General features: G+C 35.1%; 2 protein-coding genes across 2 annotated transcripts in view; both read right to left on the reverse strand.

The window, feature by feature from the left end:
* LOC126966610 (short stature homeobox protein 2-like) overlaps positions 1-11,351 on the reverse strand; it is a 32,396-nt gene extending 21,045 nt beyond the window's left edge. The window contains exons 1-2 of the mRNA XM_050810772.1: positions 11,089-11,351; positions 1,735-1,919 (exon numbers count right to left, since the gene is read on the reverse strand). Of these exons, the coding sequence (XP_050666729.1) occupies positions 1,735-1,919; positions 11,089-11,314 (411 nt within the window). The 5' untranslated portion in view covers positions 11,315-11,351. The remainder of the gene's footprint in view (positions 1-1,734; positions 1,920-11,088) is intronic.
* Positions 11,352-13,261: 1,910 nt separating this feature from the next.
* On the reverse strand, positions 13,262-15,605 carry LOC126966640 (mitochondrial import receptor subunit TOM40 homolog 1-like). Its single transcript, XM_050810801.1, has 3 exons — positions 14,877-15,605; positions 14,394-14,588; positions 13,262-13,303 (listed from the first exon to the last, which is right to left on the reverse strand). Exons 1-3 carry the CDS (start codon positions 15,588-15,590, stop codon positions 13,262-13,264), a joined length of 951 nt encoding a protein of 316 aa, XP_050666758.1. The 5' UTR covers positions 15,591-15,605.
* Between the last annotated feature and the right edge of the window lie 795 nt (positions 15,606-16,400).

Genomic DNA, 16,400 nt, shown 5'->3' on the forward strand with positions numbered 1-16,400 from the left:
TAACATTTTGATATTTGTGTGCGTCTTCAACAGACATGAGCCTTATTACTCGTGAAATTAGGGCTTAATGAATTCTGCTGAGATGTCAGCTCTTCTAAGAATCTGGCCCTATTTTTGGTGACCAAGAGTTTACTGCTGTAACTTTTTTTTTAATGAAAATAAGGGACGAGACGAGCAGGAAGTTCAGCTGATGGTAATTGATACCATTACAATGCAGTGCCGCTCAGGATTCTTGAAAATCCCAAATTTTCTCAGCGGCACTACAATGGCGCTCGTCACCTTGAGACATAAGATTTTAAGTCTCATTTGCCCAATAATTTCACTAGCTACGGTGCCCTTCAGACCGAAACACGGTAATGTTTACACATTACTGCTTCGCGGCAGAAATAGGCGCCTTTGTGCAAAGGAGCCTCCCACTGGTAAACTGCTGCATTTGCTGGAGTTTTGGTCAGTTCTTGTCTATGTTGAGAGAGAATTCATCCACAAATAATCAAAATATAACTACACAAATCCCTACTAATATTATAAACTTGAATGTAAGTTTGTTTATTACGCTTTCACGCCTAAACCACTGAACCGATTTTGATGAAATTTATTACAGAGATTGTACAATAGCTTCGGAAAGGACATAAGCTACCTTTTATCGCGAATAAAAGGCTTGGCGGGGTTAAATTAGAGGGTGGAAGTTTGTATGAAGTTTCGTCTTAATCGAAGATAACACCACAAAATTTTTATTGAGGCACTTGATAAGAAATAAATAAATATTTATTCTAGAGTTTTTAAAATTTAGACCTGTCTGACCTGGGGATCAAAAAGGGGGATTGAAAGTTCTGTAGTTCTTTTAAAAATGTATCAACCACAACAGTTTGTAGTGTATTATTTGCAATAGTATTAAAATTACATTATATAGTGACTATATTAAAAAATAAAAAAGCAACTATTGGATGCGCACGAAGTAGCGGGTAAAAGCTAGTTTTACTATAAATATTGGATACCTGTGTGCAAGTTCTATCTAACCAAACTTGCTTCGGGTATATTTTGGTATACAATGTCCATTTCTTAACGATAATTTATTATTTTAAAGGTAACAAATACTACTTAGGTAGTATGTGATACATTACTACTGAATCATATCATTGTCTCTATTTCGCGCAGAATATGCCGCTACACGCAGCACAAACACCTGGTGTGCTTGTGCTGATTAAGCTACAGGAAAGATGGTAATTTCTTTTAATTTTGCTCTCAATGATTCGTTAGGACCTACGTTATAAATAGCGCGTATAGCAGTCATCTGCAGCACAAATTTTGTATTAATATCGGAAGCGTTGCCCCATAGCAATATACCATAGGACATAATACTATGGGAATAACTAAAGTATACAAGTCGTGCCGTATCAATGTCAGTTAATTGTTTAATATTCTTAACCGCGTATGCTGCAGAAGAGTCTGTTCGCCAATCCTTCAACATGGGGCCCCATTGTTATTTGAAATCCAGAGTAATGCCAAGAAATATATTTTATTCCACCGGTTTTATCACCTCTTCATCTAACAAAACACTTGCTTCAACATTTTTGACATTTGGTGCGGTAAATTTTATATATTTCGTTTTTTTATGCCATAAATAATAACACAATCAAATGCCTTAGACAAATCACAGAAAATGCCAAGTGCACTCTACGGTTCCTCCCAGGCATCAAAAATATTGAGTTGCCATATAAATAAGTTGCTACCAACCTGAACCCTAGCTTCACTCAGTCCAAGTCTCTGACTAAGTTCTTCCCGCATGAAGGCATCAGGATAATGCGTCTCGTCGAATAGCCTCTCCAGTTCTCCAAGTTGTTCCAGAGTGAAGTTGGTTCGGGAGCGTCTTTGCTTACTGCCACCGTTACTAATGCTTCCGTTTGATTTATCTGATAGATCTGTAAGAATATTACTTACTTAAACTTTGCAAATTTATTTTAAACTACGATATTAAATAAAATCAGAATATTTATATTGCTCTCACTGATATATTTACGGTTTTTAAGCAATACAACGAAAGAGAAATATGTGGTGAAGTGAGTAATAGAGAAGGAATACCTTTGTTGTTTTTCGTTGCGTGTGGACAAGGCTTTAAGTTTCTTACATTAGCTGAGGCCGTTTTCGAACTCTATAATTCTAGAAGAAAATACCGCTAACGCGACTAAAAATCTTGTGTAAAAATCGTAAAAATCGAGTTTCGTCCCCGACAATCTCCTTCAAAAATTAAACAATCCTAACGATTTTTTGGAAATCGTACTCTAAGGAAATATTCTGTTTTCCATTTATTTGATTTTTATTGCCTCTGCTTGATTGCGCCGTTTCAGGCACTTTTTGAAGTGTTCTAGCTATTACAAAAACAATAATATCAAAAAAAGGAAAACAGAGAGACACAGATCTTATTTTAAAATAATGTTGATCTTGAGTTAAAAACCAAGGAGAGAACAGTCGAGAAAGTTGTAATGTTTCCTCTTAAAGTACAGGATCCCACTGCTCAATTCTGCAGGTATCTGTTCTTTTGATATAAACTAATTTTAAATGATATTGAGGGAGAATGCAATTAGCAATATTCGCTACAGTTTGCCTATAAAAAATTGGCCGGAATTACCTGTAATTAATTTTAGTATCAATGACGTACATAGTTCATTGTTTAGCATATGTAATAAATAATTTTCTGATATAAAATGCATCTATTTGTTTTTTAATCAATTTTATTTAATTTCAAAGGAAATTATGTAAAGAATTGAAAAAATATGGTTGCCAACTCCACGCTAAAAGTTAAATATGATACAAAAACAAATAAAAGTAAGGAAACGTGCATATAGGTACTGATATTATTATCAATTAAAATTATAAAATGAAACCAAATAGTTTTATGTCTTTACTTATTATTAAAATAGATTTTGGTTATAACTGGGTAGTGATAATAAAATTTTGAAATAAAAAATTTAACGAAAGAAATGATTGCTAATTTACTTTTCAATTTAAACGTAAAATAATTTATAATTAAAATCTAAATTATTAAAATTTGTATTAAATTCGTTGCACACTCGGTAAACAACACTCTTCTACCTGCATTCTTTCCATATATTGAAGATATTCTACAGAAGAAAGTTTGATCAACTTCATCGCAATTACTTATATGATCACGTTTTATTAGATGCAGTTTAAACACAGCATCAAAAGTTATCACAGCGGTGTGGGGATTATTAATCAATGCTATTTGGGACCAATGGTGTTAGCTATTTTTGGTTGGTGGAGACAGGCGGTAAGGCCTGCAAAAGTGTAACTAACCGGAACACGTCGTAAAGTGTTTAACAATTTTTTTTTTTTATAAAAATTAGGGACGAGAAAAGCAGGACGTTCAGCTGATTTTTTGTTTTGATTGGTCTTGGTACGGCTTGCCCATTACAATGCAGTGCCGCTCAAGATTTTTGTAAAACCCCAAAACGTCATCACGTGGAGACATTAGATGATAAGTCTCCTTTGACCAATAATTTCACTAGCTACGGCGCCCTCCAGACCGAAACACAATAATGTTTACACATTATTGCTTCACGGCAGAAATAGGCGCCGTTGTGGTACCCATAATGTAGCCGGCATCCTGTGCAATATATATTATAAGTACCTATTTATTAACTATATGCGAGGGTCAAATTCCGAGAACGAGCAAGAGTCGCTGGACACCGAAGTGCTGGGAAATGGTGGGATCCGATGACATCGAGATAAAGACAGTATGGAGAAAAGGAAAGAAGTGTATTTGGTATTTCGATATTGTTGCAGAAGAGGGCTATTTGCGCTATTTATAACCTAGGTCTTAAAGAATCATTGAGAGCAAAATTTAAATATATAAACATCTTATCTTTTGCCTCTCAATATATTCTTGATAATGTTATGTATGTTCATAGGCACGTAAGTGAATTTGCTAGAAACTGTCACAACCATATTGGTAACACCAGGAACAAACAAACTTATTATGCCTACAACTCGGCTTAGTCGAGTCAGTCAGTCTTTTGTGGAGCAATGTACCATATGCTTTTACAACAAGATCCCAGAATATTCAGAACAAATGAATCACGAAATTTAAAAGAATTGTTAAAAACATTTGTGTCGTTTACTACAACCTAAATGACTTTCTGAATGATACCACAGATAGGAATTGTAAAAAAAATAATAAATCGGCTTAGTTTCTTGCGCCAGTTCTTCTCAGGTCTGAGGCATGCTTTTTCGAATGGGTGGTAGTTTATGACTTACTTTATGTGATATCATATCCTATTTTGAATAAAATATTTGAATTTGATTTGGATATAGATCATCAAAAAGGCATCCATTGTGATGATGAGTTATTAATAATAATAATGCGTATCTTCGAATTGATCATTCAATTAAGAATTCTCTAGGGTCTATCACCAAAGCAATTTGAAAGCTGCCCGGGGATCGCATCAAGACGGACGATACATTTAAGAGTGTCGTTTAAAGCCATTTAGCAAATTGGGAAGCTCTCCTTTTTATACGGCAATTATGTAAATGGTTGGATTATCCAAGCGTGGGCGGTACTAGAGCTTCGCACCAACTCTCCCCTTTCATCCCCGGGGCATTCGACATCTTAAGCGACTTACTTCGGAACAGTGATTAATTGTCGGACAAAGTTAGTGATTTATATTGTCCTCGCGGATATTGAGATGCAGTTCTGTCGTCTGCTTGCTTGTCGTCATTATTTATGCTTTGCATCTAACGAGCGAACTTTATGTAAGTATATATATATCTTAATATATATAAATTACGTGACACGTTGTTTGTCCGCGATGGACTCCTAAACCAATGAACGCATTTTAATGGGGATTACTTCATGGAGTGCAGTTTGGTCCAACTTGAGAGATAGGATAGTTTTTATTTCGATTTGGGACCCATAATTATTTTTATTTTCAATATTTGTTTTGTATGGACATATTTTCTATGAGAGAATTTAGTGACGCGCACGGTTTGACAGTTCTGCTGTGAAACAATTTCATTATAACAACAGGAAGCATATTTACAAAGTAATTCTTGATTTTATGAAATATTATTGACAAATTCAGAACGTCGTTGACAAATTCATATAAAATCAGTATTTATTTATTATGTACAGAACGACGTCTGTCGGGTCAGCTAGTATATATATATATGTAGCGTACTCCTCCTGAACTGATTTTTAAAATTTAATACGTGTGTACAGAACAACATCTGACCGCGGAGTTGGCAATCGCTTGCTATTCCATTTTCAAATAAAGGATTTTTTTTATAATTAGTGTACTCCAACTGGCAAGTCCAAAAACTTTCAGCCAACGTAATATTTTCGACCAAATAGCTACAGCACTAGGATTTCACCGTCAGCTGTCATTATGGCAGTTACAGTTTATCAGAAACTTTCTTTTATATGAAAAGTTATCACAACCCTTGAAGACTTGCAATGGATCGGTTTTATAAGATATTAATAGTGACGACCGCTCGTCCCTCTGGTGTCTGTCTCGCGTAACTCTTTGGAAAATGTTTGAAGCTGAATAGCTTTTAATCCTGACCACCTAGAAATCCAAACTCAACTGAACCTATTGTGATTGCTGAGGAATATTTCTTCTATAATTTTTCCGATTTTGCCAATAGAATCTAAGGAGTAGGAATGTATAGAAACATGCGTCTTATGACAATTGGAATAAGTCAAAACATGGTAAGTAGTATAGTAACATTAAGGAAAGCCTAGAAAACTCTTTTAAATTGATTGGTTAATGTAATCATGAAATTTATATTACTAAGATATTCCGATGGCCATTTGTCTTCTTCAATTCCACTAAAACAAATGTAACCCTACCTAAGTCTACAATTTCTTGTTGTTGAAAAAGTTTAAGGAAATGAGGAAGAATTCCCCCATTAAATTGAAAATTTCATCAGCAGATCTAAAATATTTTTATAATGAGACGAATCAGGAAGTATATCTATCAAATCGAACCATTATGGTTCGACGAAGTTCTAATATGCAAGGAACGCCTCAATGATGTTCCGGACAGCCTCTTATTCGATCCCTGGTTGCCAAGTTAGGTTAAGGTCTGTTTCTACATTGCAACAATTGCATACTTCAGTCATTACGTTATTTCCTTAGAGCGGATTCACAAAAGCAAAAATTCCTTAATTAGCGCCAAAAAACGATCATTCTATATTCTATTCTAGTCTTTACAGATTCTGATTATGTAGTTTACCAATTTTTTTCCTTTTCCAATATCTTCAGGGTGTGTGGTGTTAATTTGATGGCTTTAGTATTTAAATTCAGCAGTTCTTCCTTCATTGTGGAAAGGTATCATTGCACTGTCTCTATTGGGCATTCGCCCAGACGAAACAATTTGATTCAAAAAGTTTGTTAGCTATACAACGGCGGCTGTGCCTGTTAGTTTCCAGAGTTCTTCGGGATATGCATATGGACCCGTAGCTTTACCATCTCAAATACCAGAAATAGACTTCTCCACTACAAATGGTAGAATAACCTCAATATAGGGAATCATACAGAGATAACCATTACGTGCTGCTCATTCAGAACGTGTCACAACCGATTCAGAATGTTCCTGCCAACCGTTGTAAATTTTATCGCATACATTTGCAGATGTTGTGTCGCATGCGTTGATGTACTTTTTTTGTTTAACATCTTCCGCTTATTTGTTGAGTTGTTTGGCTATTTTGAATAGTCCGTTTCTGCATTTTCTAATCAGATGATCAGGGTGTCATTGGCTGAGCAGCTTCCGGGTAAAGCAACAGTTTGGCCGATTTTTTGCTATGCTGTATAAATTTTTGCCCTCATCCACTTTTGTGTCTTACCTTAAAGTTGTGTTTCTTTTCTATGAGCTTTTGTTTGACATCATTGGAGAGTCAACTGGCGTCTTTTCTTTTCGGTTTGCTTCTGTATACACCTAGACCATCTTTAGCAATGATGTTGGCGCAGGATAAGAACTCTCTCCTCTTTATTTAGAACCACATATCCTTGGGGCATTTCAAAATTATACCATTAATTGATCATGGATGGAGTTTATCTTTGCTGTTTGTGTTTCACACACGCATTCGAAGCAGGCTATGAGGATTCGATATTGACTAGTCAATAATTCTCCAGGGTTGACTTTACAGTCTTTAAAATTATTCCACATGAAATAATCACACAGGAAAAGTTTGATTCTACCTCACTTTTGTATGTTATTGGATGTTCCGACTTCTTCTGGAAAAAATTGTTGACAATTGGTAACTTGTGACTGATAGCGATTATTATGGTTATTAGATATTAGGGTGTAAAATTAAAGTAACTAAAGTTTCCAAGGATTTTGACCAACGTGTTCCTGATTTTAATGATATCAAAAAACTAAATCATCAATCAAATCAATTTATTAAATAAATTGTTATGATTTCCCTCCCGACTGACAGACTATAGCCACTACAGTTCTACATGTAAGAAGCTGTAGGTAATTCTCAGATTTTTTAATAGATAACAAAGAATATGGAAGCAGTGCTGTATGCAATATAAGGTATAAACTTTTATATTTAAACGATCAATTTTTTGCGTGCAAAATATATTTCAAGTATCTCGGATTTTTGAAATGAGAACGGCAGCTGGTGTGCCGCCCTATTGAAAAAATGTTTTGGGTTTATATTTTCCCAACTTTAGTATTTCGCAACTGGCTCTTTTTTCAGTTTTTCAAATATTTTTTCAAAGTAGGGGGAAGGAAATAATTAAATAAAACTCAATTTACAAACAGAAACGGAACGCCATTTTTTAAATTATTTTACAACCTTTTTCGGGGATGCCCATCGATTGTTTTAAATCTTGAAAGCCAAAAAAAGAACAACTCAAAGTGAAAATCAGGGTATTTGAATTTCACATTTACAAAAACGTGAAACTCTATTTACTAGCTAGTCTATCTTTTTATGTCTAGTACTGTGTGTTTTTTGAAACATTGGCTTATTTATTACTACATCTCTTCCCAACGACGTTGAGTTGAGTTTGTGCTCCTTCATTCAAAAAACTGTACAGTTTGCGAAATGACGCTTATTACGTTGTTTTGATTTTGCGAAAAGGACGCTGTGTTGTGTTAATACGTCTTATTTTGTGCTGTGATTGTGGAGTCGAATCTGAACTATTGCAGCAAAAATGCCGATCGTGCGTGTGGCAGAGAGCAAGTGGCAGCAAAAAATTCAATTGTTGCAGATGGTACTCTTGGGGACCCTGATCTTCCGTCAGAGCAAAAACCAGCCATTACAATCGCAGACCAACATACTTATACACTCAGAAGAGTTCCAATTATTTGCTTCAAACTATGGCCGACTTGATTCTTTTTGCTTGTGTCACCTATCAAATAAAGCAGGTGCGTTCATATCTCGGTGAACATTTCAGGTTTCACGGTATTTACACATTAGAAATGAGCCGTGACCAAATACCTGGATTGCAGGGAATAAATCCAATGCTGCTTCGGGCAAATATAAAGTCTCGCCACTCTTCAGGAAAAACATACTTTGTTTTTATTGTAACTGAAGTAGGTAATCGTGGCAGAGAAGCAATAATTAGTTATTATTGCAACTGCATTGTAGGGCTGAGAACTGTGGGGTGTTGCTCCCATGTGATGAGTATCATCTGGTACCTGGGCTATGCTCGCTATGAGGGAGTGACGCGACCAGCTAACTTCTTGGATGACGTTATTTTAAGAATGTAGTTGATTGAAAAGGCGCCGCTATCCATACGTTTCTATACTACATGTAGGTAAAATATGTCTCAATAAAGACCATTTAATGAAAAGTTGTTTTTGTTATTCAAAATATGCAAGTAGTATATTATGTAGTAGTAGTAGACTGCCTGGTGGGAGTTCTTAAGTATCCTAGAACATGAGAATATTGTGTTTTTACACGAAGAAAACCGCTGTTGCTAGTTGAGCAGTAGGTAGCATTTAACAGACTTCAAAACAGGTTTCTTTTTTATGGAATAGGAGGACAAACGAGCGTTCGGGTGACCTGGTGTTAAGTGATCACCGCCGCCCACATTCTCTTGCAACACCAGAAGAATCACAAGAGCGTTGCCGGCCTTTAAAGAAGGTGTACGCGCGTTTTTTGAAGGTACCCATGTCGTATCGTCCCGGAAACATCGCACAAGGAAGCTTCTCAATTCGACGCGTATATATATATATTTTTTGGTTCAGTTATGTTTCTTGCTTTTTTATCTGACCGTTTATTTATACATATACATATGTTTGTACGTGTGTATATTAGAATGATTTTGTTTCAAATATTTGTGTAGGTATTGATCTCTAAAAGTCAAGCAAACGGGGTCGTAACATAACCCCAAAACTTCTTTAAAAAACAAACTTAACTTATGACTCCCAACTTTATAAAAAAAAGAAAATTAATACCACATATTCTTATACAATGATCTATTAAATGTAAATATTTCATGTTTCAACACGACTTTTTTTTGGTGTACGAGACTTCCACTGAAACCTGCCATTCGCCTTTGGATGAAACATATTATATATTTATAGGTAACTGATCTAGCCTGGAAGGATCTCATATCTGAGAAAACGCGTTTAACCGAAATTTCAGAACCGTCGTCTTCCAGGTGTCGCTGTCTTTCGTAGCGTTTTTTTCTTTTCTGGCATCTTTTTATGTAGCAGCAACTCCTTACATACACTGAAAGTAGCTTTGTAGCTTTAGTTTAGGGTTTCTTATTGTTCTATAAAATTGCTATCACTACTCTGTGCTTAAGAGGTAGGTAACGCTCGACTTTCCCTCGTTATTTTACTCTAAATTATTACAATTTTTATCGACGTCCTTTTTTTTATCCATTCCGCTACTTTAGCAATGTATCAACGCTTCTGAGTTGTCATAATAATATGACAAATACCAAATTTTAGATAAGAGACAAATTCAAATAGCTTATTTCTGAAAATAGGATTGGATAATGCATCACTTTTTGAAGTCATAAGAAAATATACAAATAATAGAATAAAACATACCTACAGCTTATTAATTATAAATATGCAGACATTAAAATTATTCATATTGCTTTAATCCCATGCACTTTTATCTGTTATATAATCTTTAATTGTATAATAATCTTTTTCTAAAACTTTCTGTTTAACAAATATTTAAAAAAAAATTAATGTAGATTGCAAATTTCTTCAGGGAAATTGATTATTTAACATTATTTTAAATTAAACAGACATTATTTTCTATGGGTAGGGATGACTAAAGAGCTTGTAGGGCTGATGATAAGTGTGATTCACTCATTCTATCTTGCAATACCAGAGGTATTACAAGAGCGTTGTCATCGTGAAGGGTTAACATTGTTTCTGAAATACTTATTATTTTATTACTAGTCGAGTTGCGAAGTACAATAAATAAAAATAAAAGAACAAGTTATTAAAGTGGAAAACTTATCGTCAATCGTAAGTTCCGAACAGATTTAACAAAGTATCACAAAAGTATTTTCAAAAGTGGCGTATGAAGTTTAAAGCGTTATAATTAAACAAAGTACAGTAAGTACAGTAATATTCATGTTGCACAAAATGAATTTCATGATTATTAATAACTAAATTTTTTTTTTAATATAAGTGATATTTGAAAATAATGGAATAAATTAAAGAATACTACTAAGTATGTCATGTGAACATTAATAGTTAAAAGTATTCTAAATACCTATCTAATAATCATAATATAAAGAATTTTAATCACCCTTACGTGGGCGCTACTACACTACTCACATACGAGTTCTGACGGCTACGTCGCGACGTGGAAGAAGTAGGTGTCAGTGCCTACGCTAGCTGGTGGCTACTAGATTACTTACAGGATGCTCCAAAATGATGTTATGGAAAATTAATTAATAATAAATTTATTTAGGTGAATTATGTTTTTGTTTTGAATTTTTTTATGATTAAAGTTAAGTGCGTTCATTTGTCGTCATTTTAGCGCCACACTGTATATCTCTTATTTTAAGAAGCTAGACTTTAATCAATGGCTAAGATTAACATTACGAAGATATTATTTTGCACTAATGTAGATGAAGTTATAACTCACCGTGTTTATGGTCATCGTCGTCATCCTCTCGCCTGTAATGCTGCACAGGTACAGGAGACACCAGCCAATTCCGAGGTCTCTTTACCGGCGGTGCTTTCTCTTCCAGCGCCGTGATATCCACCTCTTCATCAACATCGTCCACATCACCTCCGTCGGTCGGTGGCGTGGGTGCTTCACCACCTTCCAGAGACTTGCTGACGAAGTCCGCCAGCCGCTCCATAACCATTACTGTAATGCTTAGTGCCTCAGGCACGGGTCCCGACATGCGGTCATGGTTCGACACGGTCTAAGGAGCACACTGCAGTGAAGGCGGTTCGCACGCCTACTAACCGCACTTTGCTACACATCATTGCAATAGCAACGGTATTCTTAATGTCTTAGCCTTGTAAATCGCGCGTTGGGTTGACGAAGGCGGCTAAGAGGCTCCGCCTTGTCTTCGCGCATGCGCCTTACGCCATCACTATCTGATCATCACTAATGTGGGTTCCGAACGCTGAAGAATAATGCGCGCCTGCATTATCGTTACATTCATGATGTATCACTTATGCACGCATTTACATTGAGTCTAGTGAACTAATAGTGGGCTACCACCGTTTATACACCAGAGGTATGTTTATATATATTATATTTTTTTTAGAATACGGCTTCAGATTGTTAAAAAGCGATTTAAATATATCTATTCTTACTGAGATCTTTATTTAAGTATCTAAAATTAATGGAAAAAAATGTTTTTTCGTGTTTGTTTGTAATGGGCCAATTAAAAATTTTTGTTTTCTTTTTTATAAGGCTTTATTATCAGTGAGAGATAGTGCATCAAGTACGTATATTGTGAGAAAACTGGAGAATACTACGAAAATTGTTAACAAGGCATGCGCTGCGAAAAATCTTGATGATAGATACCCACCTATTTACATAAAACACATTATCTTTTGTCCCTCAAATAGACCGATAATAATCATTGCTTCACAAATATTAATAGGTTTGTGAATAAGAAAATATTTCTCTTCATAATCATAATTAATACAGATTGCATCCGTGCCTGAATACATGCATCCAATAAAGCTAGAGAAGTGAACAAAGGTTTCACATCTCTTATTGCCACGACCCCAGGACAACGTATCAAGAATACCTGGCTCTATTGTAGTTTACCACCGATCGTCGTTGAATAGCAGCCGTTTTCAATAACCTATCTATCCTTACTTTAACTTACTAGAGGTAGACAAATCTATTCTTTTACGCTTACTTACATTTCAATAACCTATTGACATAAAGCATTAGACTATAGCTATATTGGACATAACTATGGATAGATAACATCTTGTCATTAAACGCTGATATAAAATGTATCCGTAACTAGAGAACCTTCCGCTTTACCTTACCAACATTTGCTTTATAATTTATCGCATTCAAAGTCATACATCGAGAAGATATATGACTTTGTATTCTAGAAGACGAATATATACCTATTTATTTGCTAAATTGTGGAGGAAAATACAATAATACAACCATACTATTATAAAAGATGTTTAATGACAAACTGTGCAATAATTGTTTTAATAGCAATACTGAGCATGTGCACACCGTGTAAGCATATATTATATCTAAATAAATAATATGTAAAACCTATACGAGTATATACAAAATATAAATTCTATCTCAAAACAATCACCTATGAACAGGACTAATAATTATCGTACACGGAAATACCATTGCAACATTTAAGCAAAATATTTGTAGAAGATCTTAATTCGATAGATTCGGTTTTGGGTGTTGTGCCGAATCTTGAAATGCCTAACAATGAAGTTGACGCTAACAAAACGCAGTCAAATGACGTTAAAATATATCGACTGTATGGCTATTGTTATCGATGTTATTTAATAGCAGCGGTGATACCAAAGCCGAGTCTAAATTTGTCATTGGGATGGTTGAGCAGCGCGGAGATGGCGCAAGCGAGTTGGGCTCGCTGTCCGCCCAGCGCTCGCTGTAGCGTCGCGCCCACCAGTCCGTCGGAGTCTGCCGAACCGCGGACCGTCCAGTCGTCGGTACGCCATTCGTACGCGAGCGTAGCAACCGCTCGGCGTATCGAAAAACCGACCTGAAACAGAATGACGCATGTTGACCATTCATTGTCCGAGTTACTACTACCAAAGAATATATAATAATATTACTAGTACTACGCGAGCGTAGCAACCGCTTGGCGTATCGAAAAACCGACCTGAAACAGAATGACGCATGTTGACCATTCATTGTCCGAATTACTACTACCAAAGAATATATAATATTACAAGTACTACGCAAGCGTAGCAACCGCTCGGCGTATCGAAAAACCGACCTGAAATAGAATGATGCATGTTGACCATTCATTGTCCGAGTTACTACTACCAAAGAATATATAATATTACAAGTACTACGTAAGCATAGCAACCGCTCGGCGTATCGAAAAACCGACCTGAAATAGAATGACGCATGTTGACCATTCAATGCCCGACTTACCAAAGAATAATAATATAATTTGTTGCTCGTCAAGTGTTTGGGTTTTGTTTATAAAAATGTATGTCGACGCTTTTGTATTGAAACAAGCTAGCTCTTTGTTAAATAACATAAACAATAGATACTGCATAATTTAAACAAATTTCGTCTAAAGTAGTCACACATTTGTTATGGATTTTTGTAACTTTACCTACAGATATAATATATAATGTACTGTATGCTACAGATTAAATTTCGATTATTACCTACTAATGAATGTAGTAATTTTTTATGACTAAAACATATTTAAAAGTAACTAATTAATAATAGAGTAGTTACTAATACACCATAGATAATACGAAAAAGATCCACTGCTACAGACAATTTTAGGGCTGACCGCATTTCGACGGCTTGTCGTATTTTACACGGATAAAGTTTCATATAAAAGGCAGGAATCACGTCGAACTCTAGAAACCTGTCTGTTATAGACGCAGTTGTTAAAAATGAAAAATGCGGTAATAATTTTCTTAGTTAATAAATACATATAAAAGAAAATCTGTTTGTACTTAAACAACAAACATGAATTTTTCTAAAGCTAAATAAATAAATTTATTCATTATTAATATTTCACCGATATATTATTCTACTTATATTTCAAATATATTTTCATTCATCTATTCTGATATCTATCTTTATAGAGTTGAGTAGATACCTGCAGCTTCTTTTGCAAACAAATTGAAAAGTACTTCGAGTCGTTTTAAACCAGACCGAGAAACCCATTCGCGTCTAATATTGCTAATATAAAGATAATTTGAGAAATTAAATAACAATGTCACCTCCAACATCGCAGCAACTGTCAAGAAAGGCTTAACCACTCTCGCGTAGCAAACATCCAGTCCTCGGTTTCCAAGCGTAGCGCTCACGGTATGCTCATCCGTAGTCCATCGACCGGCTCCTGAAGCAGAACTCAGCTCTGCAGTATTACCTCGGGCCACTATCTCTGCTCCCAACGAAAACCGGTCAGTGATGGCCTGAAACAGATCAACTAGGAATGTAACTATATAAAAGTTTCTTTAAGTGACAAAGTAAATGAAACAGGGAAAATTACAAGCGCTATAACTGTTATTTAAACTTAAAAATTTCTGTAATAAGAGATGAATAACTACAATTTTGCATCAACTCATAAGATAGGACCTTTAATATTTCGACAAGGCTACCTTTACAAGCTACAACAACTTAATTTTATACATCAACTGTATCTCGGGTAAAATAGAAACAAGTTAAATTTGGTTAATATATATAGTTAATATATAATATACCTGAAGATAATGAAGAGCTATGAATTCTCGATTTACTGCAATAACAGAAGTTGTGAAACTATTAAAATATGCATCCAATATGCCCTCGAAACTATAGAGCTCTCCTTCAGCTATTTGAGCAACAACAGTTGCTCGAGTGCCCTGCGATGGTCCGACTCTCGTCTCACAACTCATTTGTCCACCTGGTGCTGCCTCCATTACAAAGTACGGCATACTGGATGGCTTCTCCTTGTCTAAATAGGATATCAACATCTTATAGCCACCTGGTGAAACGGAGCTGAATAACATCGAGTGGCCTAAGATCCAATTATTGGTTGATCTTTGCTTAACAGAAACACAAGCCCCCTCGAAACACTGTGGTAATCTGTAGCGAGCAGCGTTATGAATGTGTCGCAACAGCCCAGGATTAGCAGCGCTTGTAGGCAATTCGTCGGGATCTTTTTGTCTGTGGCAATCTTGCCTAGCTCTGGAACCTGTAACTCCAGCCCCCGTTTTTCCTCGATCACCCGTTTTGGATCCATCTCTTGTACCACATTCACAATTTTTAGTGTCTCCATATGTATCTGGAGATTCTTTGCATGTGGGGGGGCTGCGTGGAGAATTCTTTTCGGAGCATGGATTCGATTTTGCGTAGATAGTTTCAAATGAGAGAACTCTTAGTAATTCTAAGAGTGATGGTTTGTATTGTTTTATGATATAGTCCGGTTTGTCCATTTTTGTATTACTAAATTGAAATGACTAAATGTCAAATTATCAAGCACGGACCTTGATACTAAAAATAAAACGAAACGATCTGAAGAGTTCGTATATATGTAGTTCATTTATATAATATATATTTTTTCATGCAATTCAAGACACTTAAATTGTTAAATATTATATAAGAAAAAAATTATAATATTGTCTATCTATAATTAAAAAAAACCTATAAAAATCATTTTTAAAATCGCAACTTTCCTAGGGTACCCCAACGATCCCTTTGAAATATTTACACAACATTGCATTAATATACGAGCAAATTTGTGTTAGTTTATATTCAGATTTTAGACATGGGTATTTTCTTCAAAATCACACCTAAAATTCTCTACCGATAGCTTTTAACGCAACATTGGATACATGTATAAGTCTCTTATTGCACAGTACCTATATTATAAAAAAAATGTGTGCGTCTCATGGCGCCCTACAGTTCAAGTGATAACTTAAATTAATCTAAGTTGAACTATTTAATATTGAAATTGTTTAACTTGAGAAACGCTTAGGTTAATACTTAAATTTATACAGTTCAAAAATATTTTTGTCAATTCGCAAATAAATATACAAGCTACAGTGTGGTGTGGTCGTATTTGACTGTTATTCTACGAAATTTAAAAAAAAAATGTCCACTTGTAATTCCTGTGAAACCAGTTTTTATGTATAAGCCCAAGTTCTCGGAATGTAAAAAGTGTAGACAATCTGATTGTGTCACTTACCTCACTTATTATTATTTTTTGTACGACAATACATACATAATAATTAATTAATTAATTA

The sequence above is a fragment of the Leptidea sinapis genome, chromosome 10, assembly GCF_905404315.1.
Source record: "Leptidea sinapis chromosome 10, ilLepSina1.1, whole genome shotgun sequence".
NCBI lineage: Eukaryota > Metazoa > Arthropoda > Insecta > Lepidoptera > Pieridae > Leptidea > Leptidea sinapis.